This window comes from Pollachius pollachius (genome assembly GCF_949987615.1).
Source record: "Pollachius pollachius genome assembly, chromosome: 14".
Classification (NCBI taxonomy): Eukaryota; Metazoa; Chordata; class Actinopteri; order Gadiformes; family Gadidae; genus Pollachius; species Pollachius pollachius.
This window is the reverse complement of record NC_136947.1, coordinates 12,263,701-12,281,529: the sequence shown is the minus strand read 5'-3', so window position 1 is coordinate 12,281,529 and position 17,829 is coordinate 12,263,701. Positions and strand designations below refer to the sequence as shown.

The 17,829-nt window shown below is 45.8% G+C and overlaps 1 protein-coding gene across 2 annotated transcripts; it reads left to right on the top strand.

The window, feature by feature from the left end:
• Nucleotides 1–403: 403 nt before the first annotated feature.
• Nucleotides 404–17,448, top strand: LOC307085949 (CTD small phosphatase-like protein). Of its 2 annotated transcripts, XM_079750901.1 has the most exons (8): nucleotides 404–1,082; nucleotides 9,027–9,187; nucleotides 9,498–9,530; nucleotides 10,891–10,992; nucleotides 11,783–11,839; nucleotides 12,501–12,593; nucleotides 13,332–13,517; nucleotides 13,912–17,448. In XM_079750901.1, the coding sequence occupies exons 1-8, from the start codon at nucleotides 1,007–1,009 to the stop codon at nucleotides 14,035–14,037; spliced, it is 834 nt and encodes a 277-aa protein (XP_079607027.1). In that variant the 5' UTR covers nucleotides 404–1,006; the 3' UTR covers nucleotides 14,038–17,448. The 2 variants fall into 2 exon arrangements, with proteins under 2 accessions (XP_079607027.1, XP_079607028.1); XM_079750902.1 differs by lacking the exon at nucleotides 9,498–9,530.
• The last annotated feature ends 381 nt before the right edge of the window (nucleotides 17,449–17,829 follow it).

Sequence of the window (17,829 nt, the reverse complement as noted above, 5' to 3'; positions counted from 1 at the left end):
TTTGTGTGTTCATGGTTAATAGTAAAGGAATGGCGGGAGACACCGTGGTACTCCCTATCAAGAGCATCAGTTCTGACGCGTTTTAAGCTATTCGTCTGATTCACCACTAGAGGGAAGGCGTGCTCTTTAAGAGGTCTACGATTTATAATTGTTATCACATTTTTGAATTTGATAAACTTAAAAACTGAAAGTTTAATTATGACATAATTATTTTCTTGTTACACGTTACACGCGGGCCAAACTTTACAAACAGAACCAGAGAAGCAAGTTAAAGCTGCACCCATCCATCTAGGGCTATTCATTGTCGTGGAGGAGCTCCGGTTCCACAAGGAGACTCCATCCTAGAAAATGCCCCCTCCCACACTGGATGCCCCCGCTTCAGATGGATCTCAAAATACATAAAGCCTCCATGTTGCGCACTGGGCATGTTGGCCCCACGGTGATGACCAATTCCTTTGAAAAGTCTCTGCTGTAACATCGAATTTTATTTTTATTTGCATCCTGAGTTAGTTTCGATCGTGCGTTTGGACGATAATCTCCCGGATCCTGTTCGCGCGGTTCACAAGGCACGCCGTCACATTTTTCTCAGTGGATTCACGCAGCTAACCAGGCTAACCTAAGCTAACTCGGAGCCAGTTCAGATCCAGCATCGGACCGTTCGTCACACAATACACACACTCGTGTTGGATGAGTGGTCGACCAAGTGCATTGTTTACATCTGTTGACATTAACAGAGGAGGCATTTTTGGTGGTGTAATGCCCTAAATGACAACCAGGTCGACCAGGATCCCACCCTCCTCTTCCGAAGGTGCTAGCTGGCTGCTGGTTCGCGCCGCCGCCACCACGACGCCTCTGATCGGCCGCTAAGCCTGCTGGCTCTGGGGGCTCGCAGGTTCTCCGCGCCTTTAGACCCACTAGCTTAACTAGTTAGCTTGCCCAAGAAGCGGGCTCGGTTGCTGGATAAGAAAAACATTCACAACTGTAAAGGAAACACGCATCCGTCGCAATGGACCACATGTCCATCATCACCCAGGTTTCCAATCCCAAAGAGGAGGAAATCATCTCGTTCAACCAGGAGAAAGGTAAGTCAGACGAGGATGGGTCACGTTAGCTGCTGGATGGTAGCTGTTTGAGTTAGCGCTCAGCTGACGCCCGCTATCTTGTAGATAATAGGACAACCTGGTTGCCAGTTGGTCTTTCTAATGCATGCTCAGACCCTAACATGCACTAGAATATACAACACGTTATTTGTGGATCGGTCCACTATTTTCTCCAGCCGGTTGCTGTTCTGTTTCATTTGAGTGATGGTCCCAAGAAGCGTTCATCTTAGTAGTTTACATTCTGATGTCAACAAAAGCGAATTGGTTGTATACCCAAAGCTAGTAAACATTACTTGCTTTTTAAATTGGTGTTAGATTGGTTGTAAAACGTTATCAAGAAATGTATATACATTATTAGACACAACGAAATAAGACATACATTATACATATATAATGAATGCTGTACATTTGACAAGACAACTAAGGATGGACCTTGAAGCTACAAGCATGCACGTCAGCTTGTAAATAGCATCCTATGTTTGGATGCTTCTTCCATCTTATGTAATTGTTTGCTTTGTGCGAACACATGGCACCTAATGGTTATTCGTGCGAAAAGTGTTTGGGATCCGCTCTCCAAGGAAAGCCATGTGAATGACCCATAGATGGGTCGACGCTGCTTTTCTAGAGAAATGACTCATTCAAATTAAAAGAAAAGTCCACTTGAGACACACACCATGAGGAACAAAGGAGCATAGGTTTTTATTGAAATACTGTCCAGCTAGTAATGTTGGAAGACATACCTAGAACCATGAGTTTTTCCCTCAAAAGGGACAGTGCATCTTTGTGTATCATGAACGGATTATGTGAAACATAAACCCTAAATAATCATGGGAGACTTTGATTATTCTTGCACATTAGCCACTCAATCAACGGTTATAACCATTTGATACCCAAATTCTTACTTTGGGTACTACGTTTATTTTTTATGCTTTTGAAAAGATTTGTTTTGTCAAATTGTAGAGTTTTGCATTTCAAGCCTTATTAGCCTGAATGTGCTTGTCAGTAAAAGACTTGTCTGTAATGGCTGGCAGTCATTATTGATTTCCACAGTGTGATAATTTATTGAGTATGAGGAGTTAATGATATTAGCGTGCCTTTGCCATGATCCAGGCCTGCCATGAGCAGGAGGAAGGTCATTTGTGGCCACCCTGGCCTTTGTTTGCCTCGAAGACTCTCATTCTCTCTCTCGTCAGTCGTCTCTGGTTGCCTGGAATGAGCAGCCGGGATCTGTTTACCTTTCCCCAACAGAATGGGCTCAGAATGGCTGTTTGGAGGCCAGAAAAAGACCGTGTTGACACATAATCGATATTTGTAATTTGAGCAGCATCTGATATTCCTCTGTGTGGCCAAACATCAGCGAATCAGATAGCGGTTGTTGTAATCCGACTGTGTGATTTGAGTGATGAGAATCTGTTCTGTTTGAATTATTATATTGGTGGGAGATTCTACAATATCCCTAGTTAAGAATGGTCTTGGACCCATATTGTTATCGGTGCATCCTTACAGTAATTATAAAGGTCTATGGTTTATATTTGTAAGGAAATGCTTGGGGAAATATGAGAGCACAACCTATAAGAGTAGCTTTCTAGGAACGATGGCGGTATTGTCCAAAACAAAATTGAGATTGTGTTTTTCTTCTTTCTTGAATATTTTCCCAAACAGCGTACTTGTCTTTGTATGTGTTCATACTTCAAGTCGGACAGCTTCTCCCTTGGGAAATACTGTGAGGTAAATGTCACCATTGTTTAAGAAGTGGTAGGCCTGCAAGCTTTGTTAAAGATACAGGCTGGTCATACAATGGCCTTGGAAGCAGCCCATGGAAAAGTGTGAAGGACACATTCACAGGCTGAAACAAATTCAATTTACAGAGATGGATTCAATCCTATTTGAATCATCAATACCTTTTATGGTTAAAAATTAATATTACAAGTATGGTGAATTTCAAAAAAAAATTTTTTGTATTTAGTTGATCATCTTGGCAGACAATTTTAGACCTGATTTTTGGGTTCTGGCGCCATGTAAACAATTACAATTTCTCTGTACATTGGGCCTAATCGACAGTGAGAATAATCGTAAGTCGTGGCCCTATATTTTTATGAATGTCTTTATGTCCCCAAAGTCAATGTGAGAATAAGTTACGGAGCATATAACCCGACAGTCAGTCGTTGGTGGTGGTCCCCCATAACTCAACACACCTCTTTCCCACTATGCTGGGTCTACCAGCTGCTGCCTTGGGGGTTGGTTTTACAGGTAGGCTAGAATTGCTTGAAATGGCTCCAGGTTGTCTGGACAGAAATTGACCACCTTTGCCCCCACCCCCCTTATGTGTACCTCTGCTGGTTTTCCTCCAACACGTGTCACTCTCTGACACTGTTTAGGCTGCGTGCCCTACAATACTAAATATAGACTCTCTCTCCCCCTCTCTCTCCCTCTTTCCCCCTCTCTCTCTCTCTTGCTCTGCTGGCCGGGGTCTCTCATGGTATAACTATTTAGTAAATATTACAGTTGTGCATCTGTTGTTTCTTTTAGATTATTTTAGAAACCTCTGAACATCTAAAGGTCCGTTCTTCAGAAGCAGTAGGGTGGTTCTGGTGAGGGGTTGTGAGGAGTTTGCTCCTTAGGATGAGGAATGGCAGTTGGAGGAGGTGCTGGCCCCGGTAGGTGGTGCTTTTGGTTATTTATAGCCGTTACTCCATCTAACTAAGCTGTTGGCCGGGACCTTTATGTAGCCACTGAGTTGAATGAGCTCGGCTTACACGATCCCTTCACCCCATCAGAACCAGAATGGTCCGGCACCACTGGAACTCAAAGCCTTTCCAATACTATGTAGGGGTGAGGGTGTGCGTTATAAAAGTAATATAATACTTTTTATTTTGTCCCTACTTTTAAAGTGACCCAAAAAGTTTCATATTGGATGGGAATGTTGAAATGTAGTGCAAGTAATATTAATAACTGAGAAATTCAGTTAGAAAGTCAGTTATATTCAAATGAATGTCATTCTAATGATGAAATGTTCTCACATTTAGACTTTCAGATTTCTTAATATTCTCTACTTTAGCTATCATTGTTGACAATGTTTCAATTCTGAATAGGGTAACTTGATTTGCAGGCAAGTAACTTTATTTCAGATGTTTCACAAGAAGAAGAGAAATCAAAACTAGGGGAACATTTCTCATAACATTACTACTAAAATGGATTATTTTATGGACTCCATCAACTCCAGTGAACTCCTAAACTATTTGTTATAGTCCCGTCTGTTAGAATGCAGGCAGTGGAAGGAGGGAGGTGTGGGAAACTTTTCACACCTATTTTTATCGTTTTATGCCGTACAAAGTTACCCTTTGAACCTTGACCCCTTCTGACCTGCTGGACAATCCAATGACTGGGCATCCAATGACTCCCGGAGCTGAATATCAAACATGACGTTTTCTCCTCGACCACTGTAGTCTCTTACCCTTATATCACATCTATATAGGTTTATAATGTTTATAATCCCCTATAATGGTGCCAATTACAAGGCTAATGCCTAATGGTACATTGCATTTCACCAATCCGTACACTGTCTAAGAACATGGAGGGGACTCCTGCTGTCAGAAAGAGGCTCACTTTAAGCCCTCGACGTCACACAGAATATAATTTAAAAACACTGTTTAGTGGCTTCATCTCAGCTTCTGAGGGTTTTCGTCACGGGCATATGTTTCTTCACACCCTGCGGGACGCCCAACCCTTGCCAGGCAGCGTGGTATGTGGAGACGTCCCCATGCTTGTATTATGGATGCAGAGGAGGAGAGTTTTCGCATGGCCTAAAATTACATGATGTGTCAACCACCACAATCCCACCCAGGAGCTACTGCCTCATGGGAGAAGTTTTGGTAGAGCTTTTTAAGGTGTGTGTGTGTGTGTGTGTGTGTGTGTGTGTGTGTGTGTGTGTGTGTGTGTGTGTGTGTGTGTGTGTGTGTGTGTGTGTGTGTGTGTGTGTGTGTGTGTGTGTGCCAAGAAAAGTGTCAAGCGTGTAAAGCTCAAATGCTTTATTGCTGTTTTTTATGTTTAGTAGTCAATAAAGCTTTTGATCTTTTATTTTAAAACTTTGCAAAGTGGCTGATCTTCGAACATAGACATTTAAAAAGTTGCTTGATCGTTTTTTAATTACTGTTAAGCTGTCTACTGTCGTCATGTCAGTACACTATTCATTAGTCAGTGTTTTTTATTGGTTCATGCCACGCATATTGTGTACACGTTAGTATCTTGTGTGTCGGAGCTAGCCCCCCCCCCCCCATCTCTGGGCTGGCTGTAATCTGTTAAAGGGTTCCCAAGGGTATTTGAGCCTGAGTCAACATGGCGACTAGGGGCCTAGCAATGAGGAGTCATACAGAGATGACCACACGGCCCCGGCTCGACTTATCCACTAATGCAGAGTCAAATGACAAAACCAAGTCCGGCAGTCGGAAGGAAGCTGTGGTTCTGTGCACGAGGTGGGCTGTTTTTAGCACGCTGTACTGTACCTATCTAACCATCATTCACACTCATTGCGCCATAGGGCGACCGACATGAGCATATTGTATTGAAACGTCATGAATTAAATATGGGAAACGAATAAATCATGTTGGGTATTATTTCTGTTTCTTAAAAGGGTTCCTTCCCAAAATGTTCATAGATATCGATATAGATTGGGCTACTCTGTTCTGGTACATGTAAGCTGCCAAATGTTAGGCCAAGCCATTTAAGGTAATTTCTTTGTTCAACTATTAGAACAGTATTTCGACCAGAGTAACTGGTTCATTAAAGAGATTTGTTGTCAGCTGACAATGTAAACCAATCAGAGGGTCTTGTGTGATGGACGTCTACAAGTCACACTATGGAGCCTCGGCAGAACTATTTCAGAGCCCAAGGTGAGTTCCTGACAGGTCTTGTGTTTGTGACTCGGTTGAGCCACTGGGGATGAGTCACTTTAATGAAAGCTGTTGTTGTTTTCTAACTGTCACTAACTTTTAACATTCTGTCAGGACTTGTGTTTGAGTTATGCAAACTTTTTTTGCAAACTGGTACCATCTTCTCGTTTTACTGTGTGGGTTTGGCTGTATAATTGGGGACACTGATGTTAGTTTACTTCAACTTCAGTCTCAAGAAATCAACAAATTAATGAATGGATGAATCACAGACTCGTAGCTGCAGGGTGATGCAATGTGTGTCTTCGCTCTCTGCAATATTTTGAAATGCATTAACTAGTGAGAAAAGGCAGCTCTGAGTGAACCGCCCACAGAGTCGATGACGAGGACTAGACAATGTAAAGCCTTTGTTGCGTCACAGCATCTCCTTTCTTCCAGGGCAACGTGAAGTAAAAAACAGTTGCCTCATTCCCCTAAGGCATGGGGTCAGATACATATTCATCAAAGCATGTCAACAAGGTATTTGATTGCGTCAACCAATCTGAAGCATTACATTGATCTGACCTCAGGGAGGGAGGGAGTAGGAATTCCTACTGTCTCCATTCAAATCCCGAAAGATCAAATCGCATCCCTCTTGGTTTTCTGTTATTTGTATACTCTTGGCTGACTTGTAAATGCGTCACAATTTCAAAGATATGCACTGAATGCCATTGTTTGACATTGTAGAGCTTACAGTTTGTTTTAAACCGATTGTTGGTGACAGTAAGACGGGTGGGCTGTTTACACAGGAAGCCAACGAAGACGACATTCTGTCTCGAGGCCAGACAACTAATGAAGTCTGAAAAAACCTACGCTCGTCAAACGTCGGTTTGAAAGCCACCGATAAAAGCTGTATTTCTTTGGGTACTTTGTTGTATTCAAGAGTAGAGGACTGTTGAGAACTGGCAACAACTATTTTCTGCTTCCCCAGTGTGTGTACGTGCACACTTACTCCTGCCAGAGTGGGCTATTAACTTCAAACTGATGCGTCTCTCTGCATAATGGCCTTAAAGTCGCAGTGACATCCTGTCGCACTGTACACTGTCGTCAGATTAGTCATTCAGTGATTTAATGACATCTAGACTATGTGCACACTCAAACCTCATTTTGTATTTAAATGCGAAAGCAGGTTAGGTGTGTACATCCTGTTGATGTCATACATAACATGTGAAGGACTTGAAGATGGTTTGGCTGGCATCAGCAATTTCCTGCCACTTCCTGTGGAATTTCCCTATCGCTGTTGACACTGGACACACACACACTCAAACTCATTAATTTGGGGCTCTGTGTGTTTACACCGAAGGTTATCAACAAACCAAGGAATCTAACTATAAAGCGCTAGCACCAGCTGATCGTTCGCTTCCCCTTAGTCCTTTCAAAAGGCTTCCTATGCCTGGTCCATGCTTGACCAGTAATGCCTGCTGATGGTTCCTGATCAACGGTCTCCTTCTGAATGAAGACCTCTCCTCTGTCTCGATGTTGGATGAAGAGTGCCTGTGTCGATGTATGAGATGGGGCGGAGACGCGCAGGGCTTGAGGGAGGAGAGTGGCGTGTGGTTTAATAGGACTTGGAGCCGGTGACGAGGTAGTGGGGGTGCAATGTTGGTGAGAGTATACACCATTAGTCTGCTGCGACCCTCGTCCCATTGCTCTTTAACAGTGGCACACATTTCTCCACTACTTTAATCCCTGAACAACACAGCTCTTGAAACAGTCTGACATCGAACACAATGGAAGATGATTTATGCAGCATTGTCTTTCAAGATGATGACAAAAAAAAACACTGTTTTGCATATTCTTTCTGAGGAAAAGCGGCTGGTTTAACAGAATGTTTTGGAGATGAGACAACACCCGGATTTGTCTTTGGAGGGAATAGAAACGACAGAACATCGTTGGCAGCGTGTTCGGCTCCTCTCTGTGCTGGTGGAGTCACAAGGTGGAGGAATTGGTGGAGGGTGTCTCTTGTTGTAAGGGAGGTAGAGGAATGTGTACAACCACCCCCACCCTTGTGCATGTGTGTGTGTAGTCTAGCTGCCTCGCTCGCTCCCTTCCTCACCTGCCTAGTGAAACGTAGTAAGGGGGTGTAGTTGAGACCCGAAAACGTAGATCACTTGGTGACAGGAGGCCTAGTGGAGGGGGGGTAAGGGGTGGAGGTTAAGGGAGGTGAGTAGGAGGCCCTCGCTCCCTCCTGCTTGTCTCTATTAATAAAAGCTCCTGGTCTGATTTTGGCGCCGCTCCAGGGCCCCAGAACGAGAAGGCGGTCGCGGTCAGAGTGAGTTACTATCTACTGTAGAGCTGCTGCGACCAATCAGCCGACCGAACAGGCTCCATGTGACCCAGGCTGTGACCCAATCAGGCCCCCAGTCAACTGCACCTGTACCGACGCAGTGGGACAGTTGCCTGCTGTTATGATGTAATCTGCTCTGTGCACTGGACTGGCTCTATGTCATACTCTAATGCTAATACGTTTCACATTGGAATAGATATATAGAAAAATAATCTGGGCAGACCTGAAGGATAGTTCAATTGTATTGGTCCTGAAGCAGTTAAGTTGTTTTAGTTGTTGAGAAGGACCAGCTGTTGGTTTCCATGGAAACCCAACTGAACACTGTACCTACAGTATTGCGTCACCTGACTTATAACAAACATTTGTGGATCGTTTTTTATGTTGGCAACCAGTCGCTACACAATACCGCGTTACTTTTCCACAGACATTGTTTTTGTCATTGATTTCAGTTGAATTCTACCGTGACGAGTCCACTCTGAGAGAACAGGGTTAGGAGCTAACCTGTTGAATTAGCAAGCAAAACAATCCGATTCATACTGTTGTTATTGTTTATATGACCATATGACTAATAAACATAATATTGAAATTTGGTAGCACAACAACAATATCGTCTGTAATGAACTTAACATCCAATAAAGCTTAGCTTCACCTAGAGATGACTGCCGATGTCAAAGATTGTGTAAGTTAACCTCGGCCTGTTGTGTTTGTGTTCAGCGGCGTCACAGTCCAACGTCAGCCTCAAGAAGCAGAGGAATCGCAGCATCTTCAGCTCCTTCTTCTGCTGCTTCCGCAACTACAATGTGGAGGTGCCCGCGTCCAACACTATCAGCAGCACTCTGCCGCCCCCAGTGGAGGAGAACGGAACTCCGCCCAAGGTAAGACATGCTGTGATTGTCCCCTTTATCTGAGGAACTCGGCACACACTAGCGTGCTCATGTACAGCTCACACAATAAAAGGTCAAACCAGATTTTTCACCTGAACCGTATCCTGAAGTGATACTTATTTATTTTACTTTCAAACGTATTTATATATTTTTGTAAAATAATAATAGTGCTATATTAAGTGTTTTTTTTTATTTTTAATTTCTCTACCTACTCCTTGTGTTTTAATGTTCTCTTTCTTGTGCGTCTGTGTGTGTCTGTCTTCCCGTGTGTGTATGTGTGTTCCTTCTCTCTGTGTCGTAGTCCGACCAGGTCCAGGTCATCCCTGTCCCTAGTGTATGTAATGCCTTTTTATTTCTTTCTGTTCTGTTTGCATGTAGCGTGGTGCTGGTGACTGGCCGGCTCGGCTGGGCACCAGCACTCCTCTCATTGCTTCAGCTCTACTCGAGGCCCCCTCCTTGGGTCGTATCATAGGCTGTACAGTGCAGAGGCTGAGCTCCGTCAGAGGTGTCTTCAGTGCTGTCTGCATGTGAAATACTGGTGCTTTGAATGCCTGTTTAAAGCTAACCACTGACACAAGCAGGCGTCTTACCAGAAAACAATGAAATTCAATACACAAAAAATCATGCGAATTGGAAGTGGAATAGAGTCAGCTGCTTGGAAGTGAGACAGTGTTTTCGTTTCATAACAGCTTAAATAGTCATAGAGGAATGTAATGGATTTGTTCGATTTGCATGGGCTTTCTGCAACGCTCTCATAAGAACTAACGTGTCAATTTATATGCGGCGGGTGGACCACATGAGCTATTCTCCATCGTAATGGGTCATAATACTATCCATATCCACTCAAATATGTTATGCAGACGACTTATAAATAGGATTTCAAATGAAGCACTATGCTCCAGTCAGAGTGGCCCAGCATGATGAATAATGGAACCGCCAAGTACTTTCATTCGGCTGTAGCTCACCATTCATTCATAACTTTCGAATGAGGGGGGGCTTTCTCCAAAGCGTGATTGTTTAACCGCAGCCAACCAAACCTCTGCATGGCCTGAATGTGTGAAAACGCCTTGTGTAATCCAGGATTCATCAGAGATTTAGACAACCCACAAATCCCAGCGCATTAAAGGCAGCTCGTGGGTTGGCAGGCAGCGGGTGGTACCATGTGCTGGGGGGGGTGGTTGTTCACAGACGAGGCCTTTTATAAACCCCTGGCTGAGGCCCCCCATTTCACCACCAGGTGTTCAAATCTGTCCACTCGTGACATCACAAGGGGGCGTGACCGCAAAGATGTGTGATGGACGAATCCAACTCCAGCCTACCGAATAGGCACAGCCCACCTGCGTTGGAACAGTTTACCTATCCTTCATACATCTACGTGGACTCTCCCACTTTGGTGGAGGGATATTAAAAATGGTTTGGACTGCCTTGTCTCCCTCACACCTGGCAGTAATCTAGCGACCCTGTTAAAAACATAATTAACGCCTCATCACTGCCCAGCAATTGACCCTTCCATTAACACGGGGATACTCATCGCAGTTTGAAGCCTTGCACGTGAAACCACCATGCTCGCAACATGCGCACAGGATCCCCGCCTTGAACTCCATGCACTCCTAATCCCCCCGGCGTGTTGCAGGGTGTCTGACTCTCCTCTCCTCCTCTTCCTCCTCCTCTTGGTTATCCAACCGCTTCTGCAGCCTCCAGCCAAATACCTCCTCCCAGAGTTGACGATAGCGGACGACGGCAAGAAGTGTGTGGTGATCGACCTGGACGAGACCCTGGTCCACAGCTCCTTCAAGGTAGCGGAGCGGGGGGGCGTCCGGACCGCGGCCGAGGCCCAGACCTGATGTTCTCAAAATATCCGGATAGGAATGTTTGTTGTTGCAAAGGCTACGCCTCCCCGCCCCCTAGCCTCATGCTCACTCCCGATTCGCTGCATGCAGTTTTGTTTTCCTTTGTCAAATAATACAGGCAACAGCGAGCTAGAAATAGTTGAATACACATTAAGTTTTATTTGCGCAGCTGTTTTCGTGAGTGGCGCAGCCAGAATTCGTTTTGTTTCCAGGTGTCCATTTCTGGTTTTGGGACACGTACGATACACTGCAAACCACGCTAATACGCATAACAACCAAAGCCCCAATTTTGGTTAACTAGTTTTAAAAGTGTCTTCTACATTCGGAAGACTCCTTATGTTGGGACAGCCGGCGATAGAACGTCAACAATCAACATAAGCCGAGGCAGATGTGGGCATGAGAATCCAGAGAGCTCCCCCCCCGCCCCACTTCTGCACCATCTCCCCCACCACTGCGGCCATATGGCTGCCTCGGAGGCTAAACCAAAAAGGTTGAGCTAGTCATGAGGACCAACTAAGGCCCATTTGTTTTGGCAGGAAAAGGCGGTGTATTATTTTCCCCCTTGGCCCCTGTCCCTCTCTCCCTTAAGACTTGAATGTCTTTCTGGTGGCCCGTGGTTGGCCGTGTGCAAGAGGGACCTCTGCTGTTTGGTCGGGGTACTACAGCACATCAACCTGGGCCGTTGTGGGGGAAACTGACTTGTGCGGTTGTCTTTGTTTTGTTTGTTTTGCTGCAGCCTATCAGCAATGCGGATTTCATCGTTCCCGTGGAGATCGACGGTACTGTTCATCAGGTACTGTATTTCAGACGACTGACACGTCCCCATTTTGCGGAGTTAGGCTTATGATAACTGTTTAGTCCGTAGGCGCGATGCCTGTGTCTTAATCACGTGTATCACACATGTATCACATGTATCTGATAGTCATTGTATTTCACTTTGGATTAAGGCACCCGTTAACGAATTGGTAACCACTTGCAGTGAACGGATGTTTATGGGATTCTACTCTGGGGCGCTCATCTTCTGGAGGGAGGATCCTCCTCATGACCGACTCCAACCCAGTTCAAGTAATCCAGGATAGGCTGTGTTGTCCTGGTTGGCCTATTCACGATTACTTGCCCCTGGGTGAGAGTCCTGGACCAGCGAGGGACCACCAAGAAGAGTCGTGTCATACAAACAGCATGTAGCTCCACGTCCTCTACATGAAAGGACCTGTTGGGGGGGGGGGGGGTCTGAAGATTCAATTTAGAGTTGTTATTGAACCTCCTCAGTTGTTAATATCAGATTCAAATGACCAAGTGTTTGAATGTTGTGAACATCAGCGAGGAGGTGAAGGTCACAACCTTATTGGAGGGAGGTAGCATCTTTGTTTGGTATTTGGGGAAAGTCCCAAGAAACTGTCTGGTACACATGGGAAACCATGCTTGTGCTGAAGGCCTTTGACCATGCTCCTCAGGTGTATGTTCTGAAAAGACCGCACGTAGACGAGTTCCTGCAGAGGATGGGAGAGCTGTTTGAATGTGTGCTGTTCACCGCCAGTCTAGCCAAGGTACGTTACGTTCTCAGACCCTCTCCTCTAATCATCTGATTGCTCTAATGACGCCTTCTACCTCCTGCTTAGCCGTCTGTCTTTTCGTCTTTTCATTGGTCACTTGCTATTGTCACTCATATTCTGTTGCGACTTCACCAGCCGCTCCTCTGTGTTTCTCATTATGGATCTCTTTGTCTTACTCTCCTGCTTTAGCCGGTATTTCACGGGTAAGTCCATCATAGCATCGGGACTAGACAACTGTAGAGGGAGAGTGTGTCATAGTAGCCGCCGGTAGTCACCGGTAGGGTGTGATAAGTTACCCGCCGGGCATCCTATCTATTTAAACATGGCCGAGTCTATCCGGCTTCCCTCCCTAAAGCGCAGTGTTAACTTACTGCTAATTGGTATCAACGGCAGGATAGATCAGAGACGCCTGATTCAACACCAGCCGACAGGAAGCTCTTGTGTTCAGTGTGTCAACTGCCAGCTCAAAAGGCATCATTGGGTTCGATCCCCACTGTCCACATTCTTAAAGGTCATGGGTTTGTTCCCTGATGTCCAGAATCCTTGATGCCTTAACCCATACCTTTTATGCTCCTTTATGACATGTAATTTCCCAAGTCACTTTAAATAAAGGCCTGCTTAATAGTCCTAAATAGTAGTCCAATAGTAGAGCTATAACGTGCAGCAGCAGCCATTTTTTGAGCGAAGCGCTCTGACGTGAATCCAAGAGTTGACCTTTGACCGGTTTGACAGTACGCCGACCCCGTGGCCGACCTGCTGGACCAGTGGGGGGTGTTCCGCGCCCGTCTCTTCCGGGAGTCGTGCGTCTTCCACCGGGGGAACTACGTGAAGGACCTGAGCCGGCTGGGCCGCGAGCTGGCCAGCGTCATCATCGTGGACAACTCGCCCGCCTCCTACATCTTCCACCCAGAGAACGCGGTGAGTCCCCAACGCCGGCTCGGGGAAGAGGGGGCGGGGGACGAGGGAGGGGGGGGCCAGCGGTGAGGAGGGCTGAGGAAGGGTTAGTTTAAAGGGGCTCAGAGTCGCACGGGACACGTCCGTATCGATGTCTTCAGGATTTAGAAAAAAAAAAAGGATGTATTCAAGAGCGCAAGAGCGTGCAATAGGCAGGACAGATGTGTGTACATAAAATAGCGGTGTTGTTCAAGGTGTCAACGTGTGGCAGTGAGTGTCCCCAGCTCAGCAGTCAGTGAAGCACCCTAGACTGTTTCTTCCCCCTGCGGGTCGATGCTCTTTCCTTACGGGAAGTGTCTCCATCGAGAGATCGTCATGGCGATCTCCTGACGGCGGCGCTCGCGTCCCCTGTCCACAGGTGCCGGTGCAGTCGTGGTTCGACGACATGAACGACTCGGAGCTGCTGGACCTGCTGCCTTTCTTCGAGGGACTTAGCAAAGAGGACGAGGTCTACGGGGTCCTGCAGGACCTGAGGGGGAGGTAGCAGGACCACCGCCTGCACCTCCGCCGCCTGCTCCTCGCGGGGCCACCAGCGTGCTCCCATCCCCCCCACTCCCTTGCTCCCTCTCCTCTCCTCCCACTCCCACACATCTGACTCAGAACTCAGGCAGAACCTCTCTCTCTCTCTCTCTCTCACATGTACACGTGCCCGTGCACCCCCTGGTTGCGCCCACTAGGGGGTGCCCATGGAGTCTCACTGTGGAAAAAAAACTAACTATAACAATACTATACTTCTACCTGAACCTTCCTCTCCTCTCTGTGATCTGCTGGAGACCGGACTTCTCTGTACAAAAAGAGTTCCCCGCGGACGGTGGAGACAGACTGGGCTCTGTATCCGTGCGCCCCCCCCCCCGAGGACGGGAGACGGCGGTCCTTCATACCGTCGGGGGGGGGATGAGACGAGGAAAAGGAAAAGAGTAAAACAACTCTGCAGCAGACAGGATTTTACTATTTGGCAAAGTGCTTATTTTAAAAACCAAAAGAAAGAAAATTAATCCAACAGTTTCTTTTTGTTCCTTCTGTCTGAAAGGGTTTGAAGGGGGGAGAGAACGGGACGGAGGCTGGGGGGTCCCTGTGTTTTTGCTATGCAGGTAGTCTCTGGTCGTAGAAAAGACCCCCACGCGTCTCCTTTTTGCTTTTCCTACCGAGTGAAGTGCCTTGTGTGAATGTTTTTAAAGGGGGCTGTGTTTTGTACATGCCGTGCTCCCCCACCCCCACCACAGAGTACTTCAATCTTTTCAAACGGACAATATATGCTTTAACGTGGACGGGGCGGTATACACACCGACACACGGATCCGTCAAATACTATGACTTTCAAACCATCCCTCGTCTCCTGACATTTACTTTCTTTCCCTTTTCTTTGCTCGTGCCATTATATAGACGTGGTTTTCTTTCTTTTTCATTTTACTTCTTCAATCGTAATTGTAGAATAGCGTTTTGTTCCCGAGCAACAGGAGTATGTTTGCAATTGTGAACGGTAAAATATAATAGCCCGAATGTTTATCTTCTATCTGGGTTTGACTTTAAAAACAAACCTGTGCCATTTCTATTACTGTCGTCCGCCCATTCAAACAAAACACTAGCCTCCGTCTCATTCGCCAAATAGGACGGTACAATCTCTAGTGGGAATTAAGCTTATGCGGAAATCCGGCGGTACATTTGAACGTATTTGGATCCCATGTTGTAGGTGATCCTTGAAAATAGTTTTAATTCTAGTTGAGATGCAATGTTTCTAGGTGCGATTTGGTCTCTCACCACTAGAGGGAGCTCTGTCGCCACGACTTGCCTGTATACAGTTGCAAAGGTATCCCTTTCGTTGCTTCAAATGATGTGGAATCCTACAGAGGATAGAGTCGAGTGCCATGTTTTAAAGTTACATCATTTTTCTTCTAAGTACTTTTATTTGATCAAACGAGTTGTCTCGCTGGAGAGTGTTGGATAGCATTTGGATGGGTGGAGTCTGGACCGTGTGAAAGCACTCCCTACATACGGTCAGCGTTTCACCTGACCTTTTTCTTTCTCTAAAACAAACCGGTGTGTGGCTTTCACCTGCCCAGACTCCCCGACTTCACTTCACCTCAGTGCCTAAGTCATAGAGGAGCCACGCACACGCAAAATCCCAGAGTGCTGAAAACATCCGTTACCATGGCAATAACCTTCTTTCTGGTGGGGGTGGGAGTGGAGGAGAGTCCATCCCAGCTGGGTGATGTGTGTTGTTTAGGAGGCTAGAGCACTTGACAAAGACCACCTCCAAGGGTTGGTTCTGACTAGGGCTGGCCCGATCCTTAGGGACCTGCTATAAGACTTGTTTGTTGTTTCAGCCGTTGTTGATGTTTGCTGTTGTGATGGTCGGCTGTTTAGAAGGCTCCCTTTAATTAGACCTAATGGGAACTAGTGATTCAAAAGGACCTGATGGCACAACCCTGGCTGTGGCTTGGGTTTCCACCACCCCTCAGAAGGGGGTGGTGGGAAAAAAAGCAGCCAAGTAATGTACTCCCCTTTTATTCTCTCCATGTTATTGACTCTGAGGCAAAGTATCAGTTTGGCCTTTCAAAATAAAAGTTCAAAAAATGTTCCCCTGCTGTAAAAGGTTTCCCAACATATGTGGCCAGCCCTCAGCGGGACCCTGTGGAGGTTTTGTGTGGAGGCTCTTCTGCAGGACTGTGAGCCCTCTCTGCGGCCCGGATGCCTTACTGCCTGTGGACGCATTCAAAGCAATCTCCATTCATAAGGTCACTGTGGTGTTTTATAGTGTCACCTCGCTCACTGTTTTTCCCCACCCGGTTTTGAATGTTTCCGTTTTATGCTCATTGGTGGACTCATTGGAAGAATCTGATTGGCTGGCTGCATCAGCCTGGTGTTAACAGGAACAGGAAGTGGTCATCAGGATAAGCGAAGCCAATCACATCGGCCCGTCATTCTGTTTGTTTTCTTTTGAAATCCTGGTTGTACATTTTTAGACTCTTATTTGGTCATCAGTACTTCCACGGACATATTTGTCTAACGCTGCTCCCGTGGGCGTGTTGAACTCTGTTCAGCTTCATTTTATTTGTTGGTATACGCGTTTGAAGAAGTTTAGGACGGTGAGCGTTACGCTCATGCTGGTTTTTTGGTGCAATGTCGTTTTTACACAAACAAAAAAAGGTTCAGTGTTCATTCTACTTATTCTCGACCTCTGTTAACATTTCAATCGTACCATTGTGATATTTTTATAGTTACCCGTTTGTCAGTATTTTGGTTTGGAAAGAAGCTGCATATTACAAGTTATCCACCTGATTTGGGTTTTTTCTTTCTCATGCACAGTAATGCCCCTCTCGGTTACCTTTTTTCGGTTTGAGTTCTCAATCAGGTCCTCCTCTCGGAGGGATCCGCTGTGTTTTGTGTTGTTTTGGTGTGTGTGTTTGTGTGGTGGATGACTGTTCTCCATTGTTTTAAACTTCTGGGCGTATCCGTTCACCTTACCACATTGTCACCGGTTTTCCATTATTATTTCAACAAAGTTAAAACACTTTGCAGTCCCTAGGATTATTCTTCCTGGTTCTTCACCCTTTTTTCGCTTCGTTTTAGAACACGATCTTCCTTCGTTACCTGTCGAGTAAATTATATTCTTGTCGTTCTGTACGGTACAAGACTTAAAAGGCCAAAGCAATGTCACTTAGCACAAGTGTGATCTCCGTTTTCCATCTAGTCTACCTGATATAAGGTCTATTTCTTAGTCTCTACCTTGATTAAAGATGTATTTCTTAGTCTCTCTACGTGATAAAAGGTCTAATACTCCCAGCCCCCAGGTGAGAGAGGGATGTTACTGTGCTCCTGATTGCAGTATATATATTTTTACAGTGAACTTTATTCATGACTTAACTGCATAACTTCCTCCTGGACATGTCACAATAAAAAGCACCTTTTTACGAAGATTACGACTTATTTCATTATTGTGCTTCAAAGCCAATGGTATCAAGAGACAGGAAGTCAGGACGACTCCCATTGTGGCGTGAACAGACGTTTTTCATTGGGGCTGTCTACTAGAAAACCAAATCTGTCAGCCTTAGATGGTTCTATAGGTTAAACCACCCCTGGGGCTATGAGCCCAATTCTTTGGATTTGCGTTGAGTCTTGTGTTGCCTATTTGAGTGTTAGCCCTGGGCTACCAGGCTGTGTGTTGAGGGCGTGGCCCTCCTACAGGTCAGGTAAAAACTATTATTCTCTGTCCTAGCCTGGCATTGTGGTATGGACAAAGCAGCCTGCTTTCCCATTTAGTAGCCAGTATTAAATTC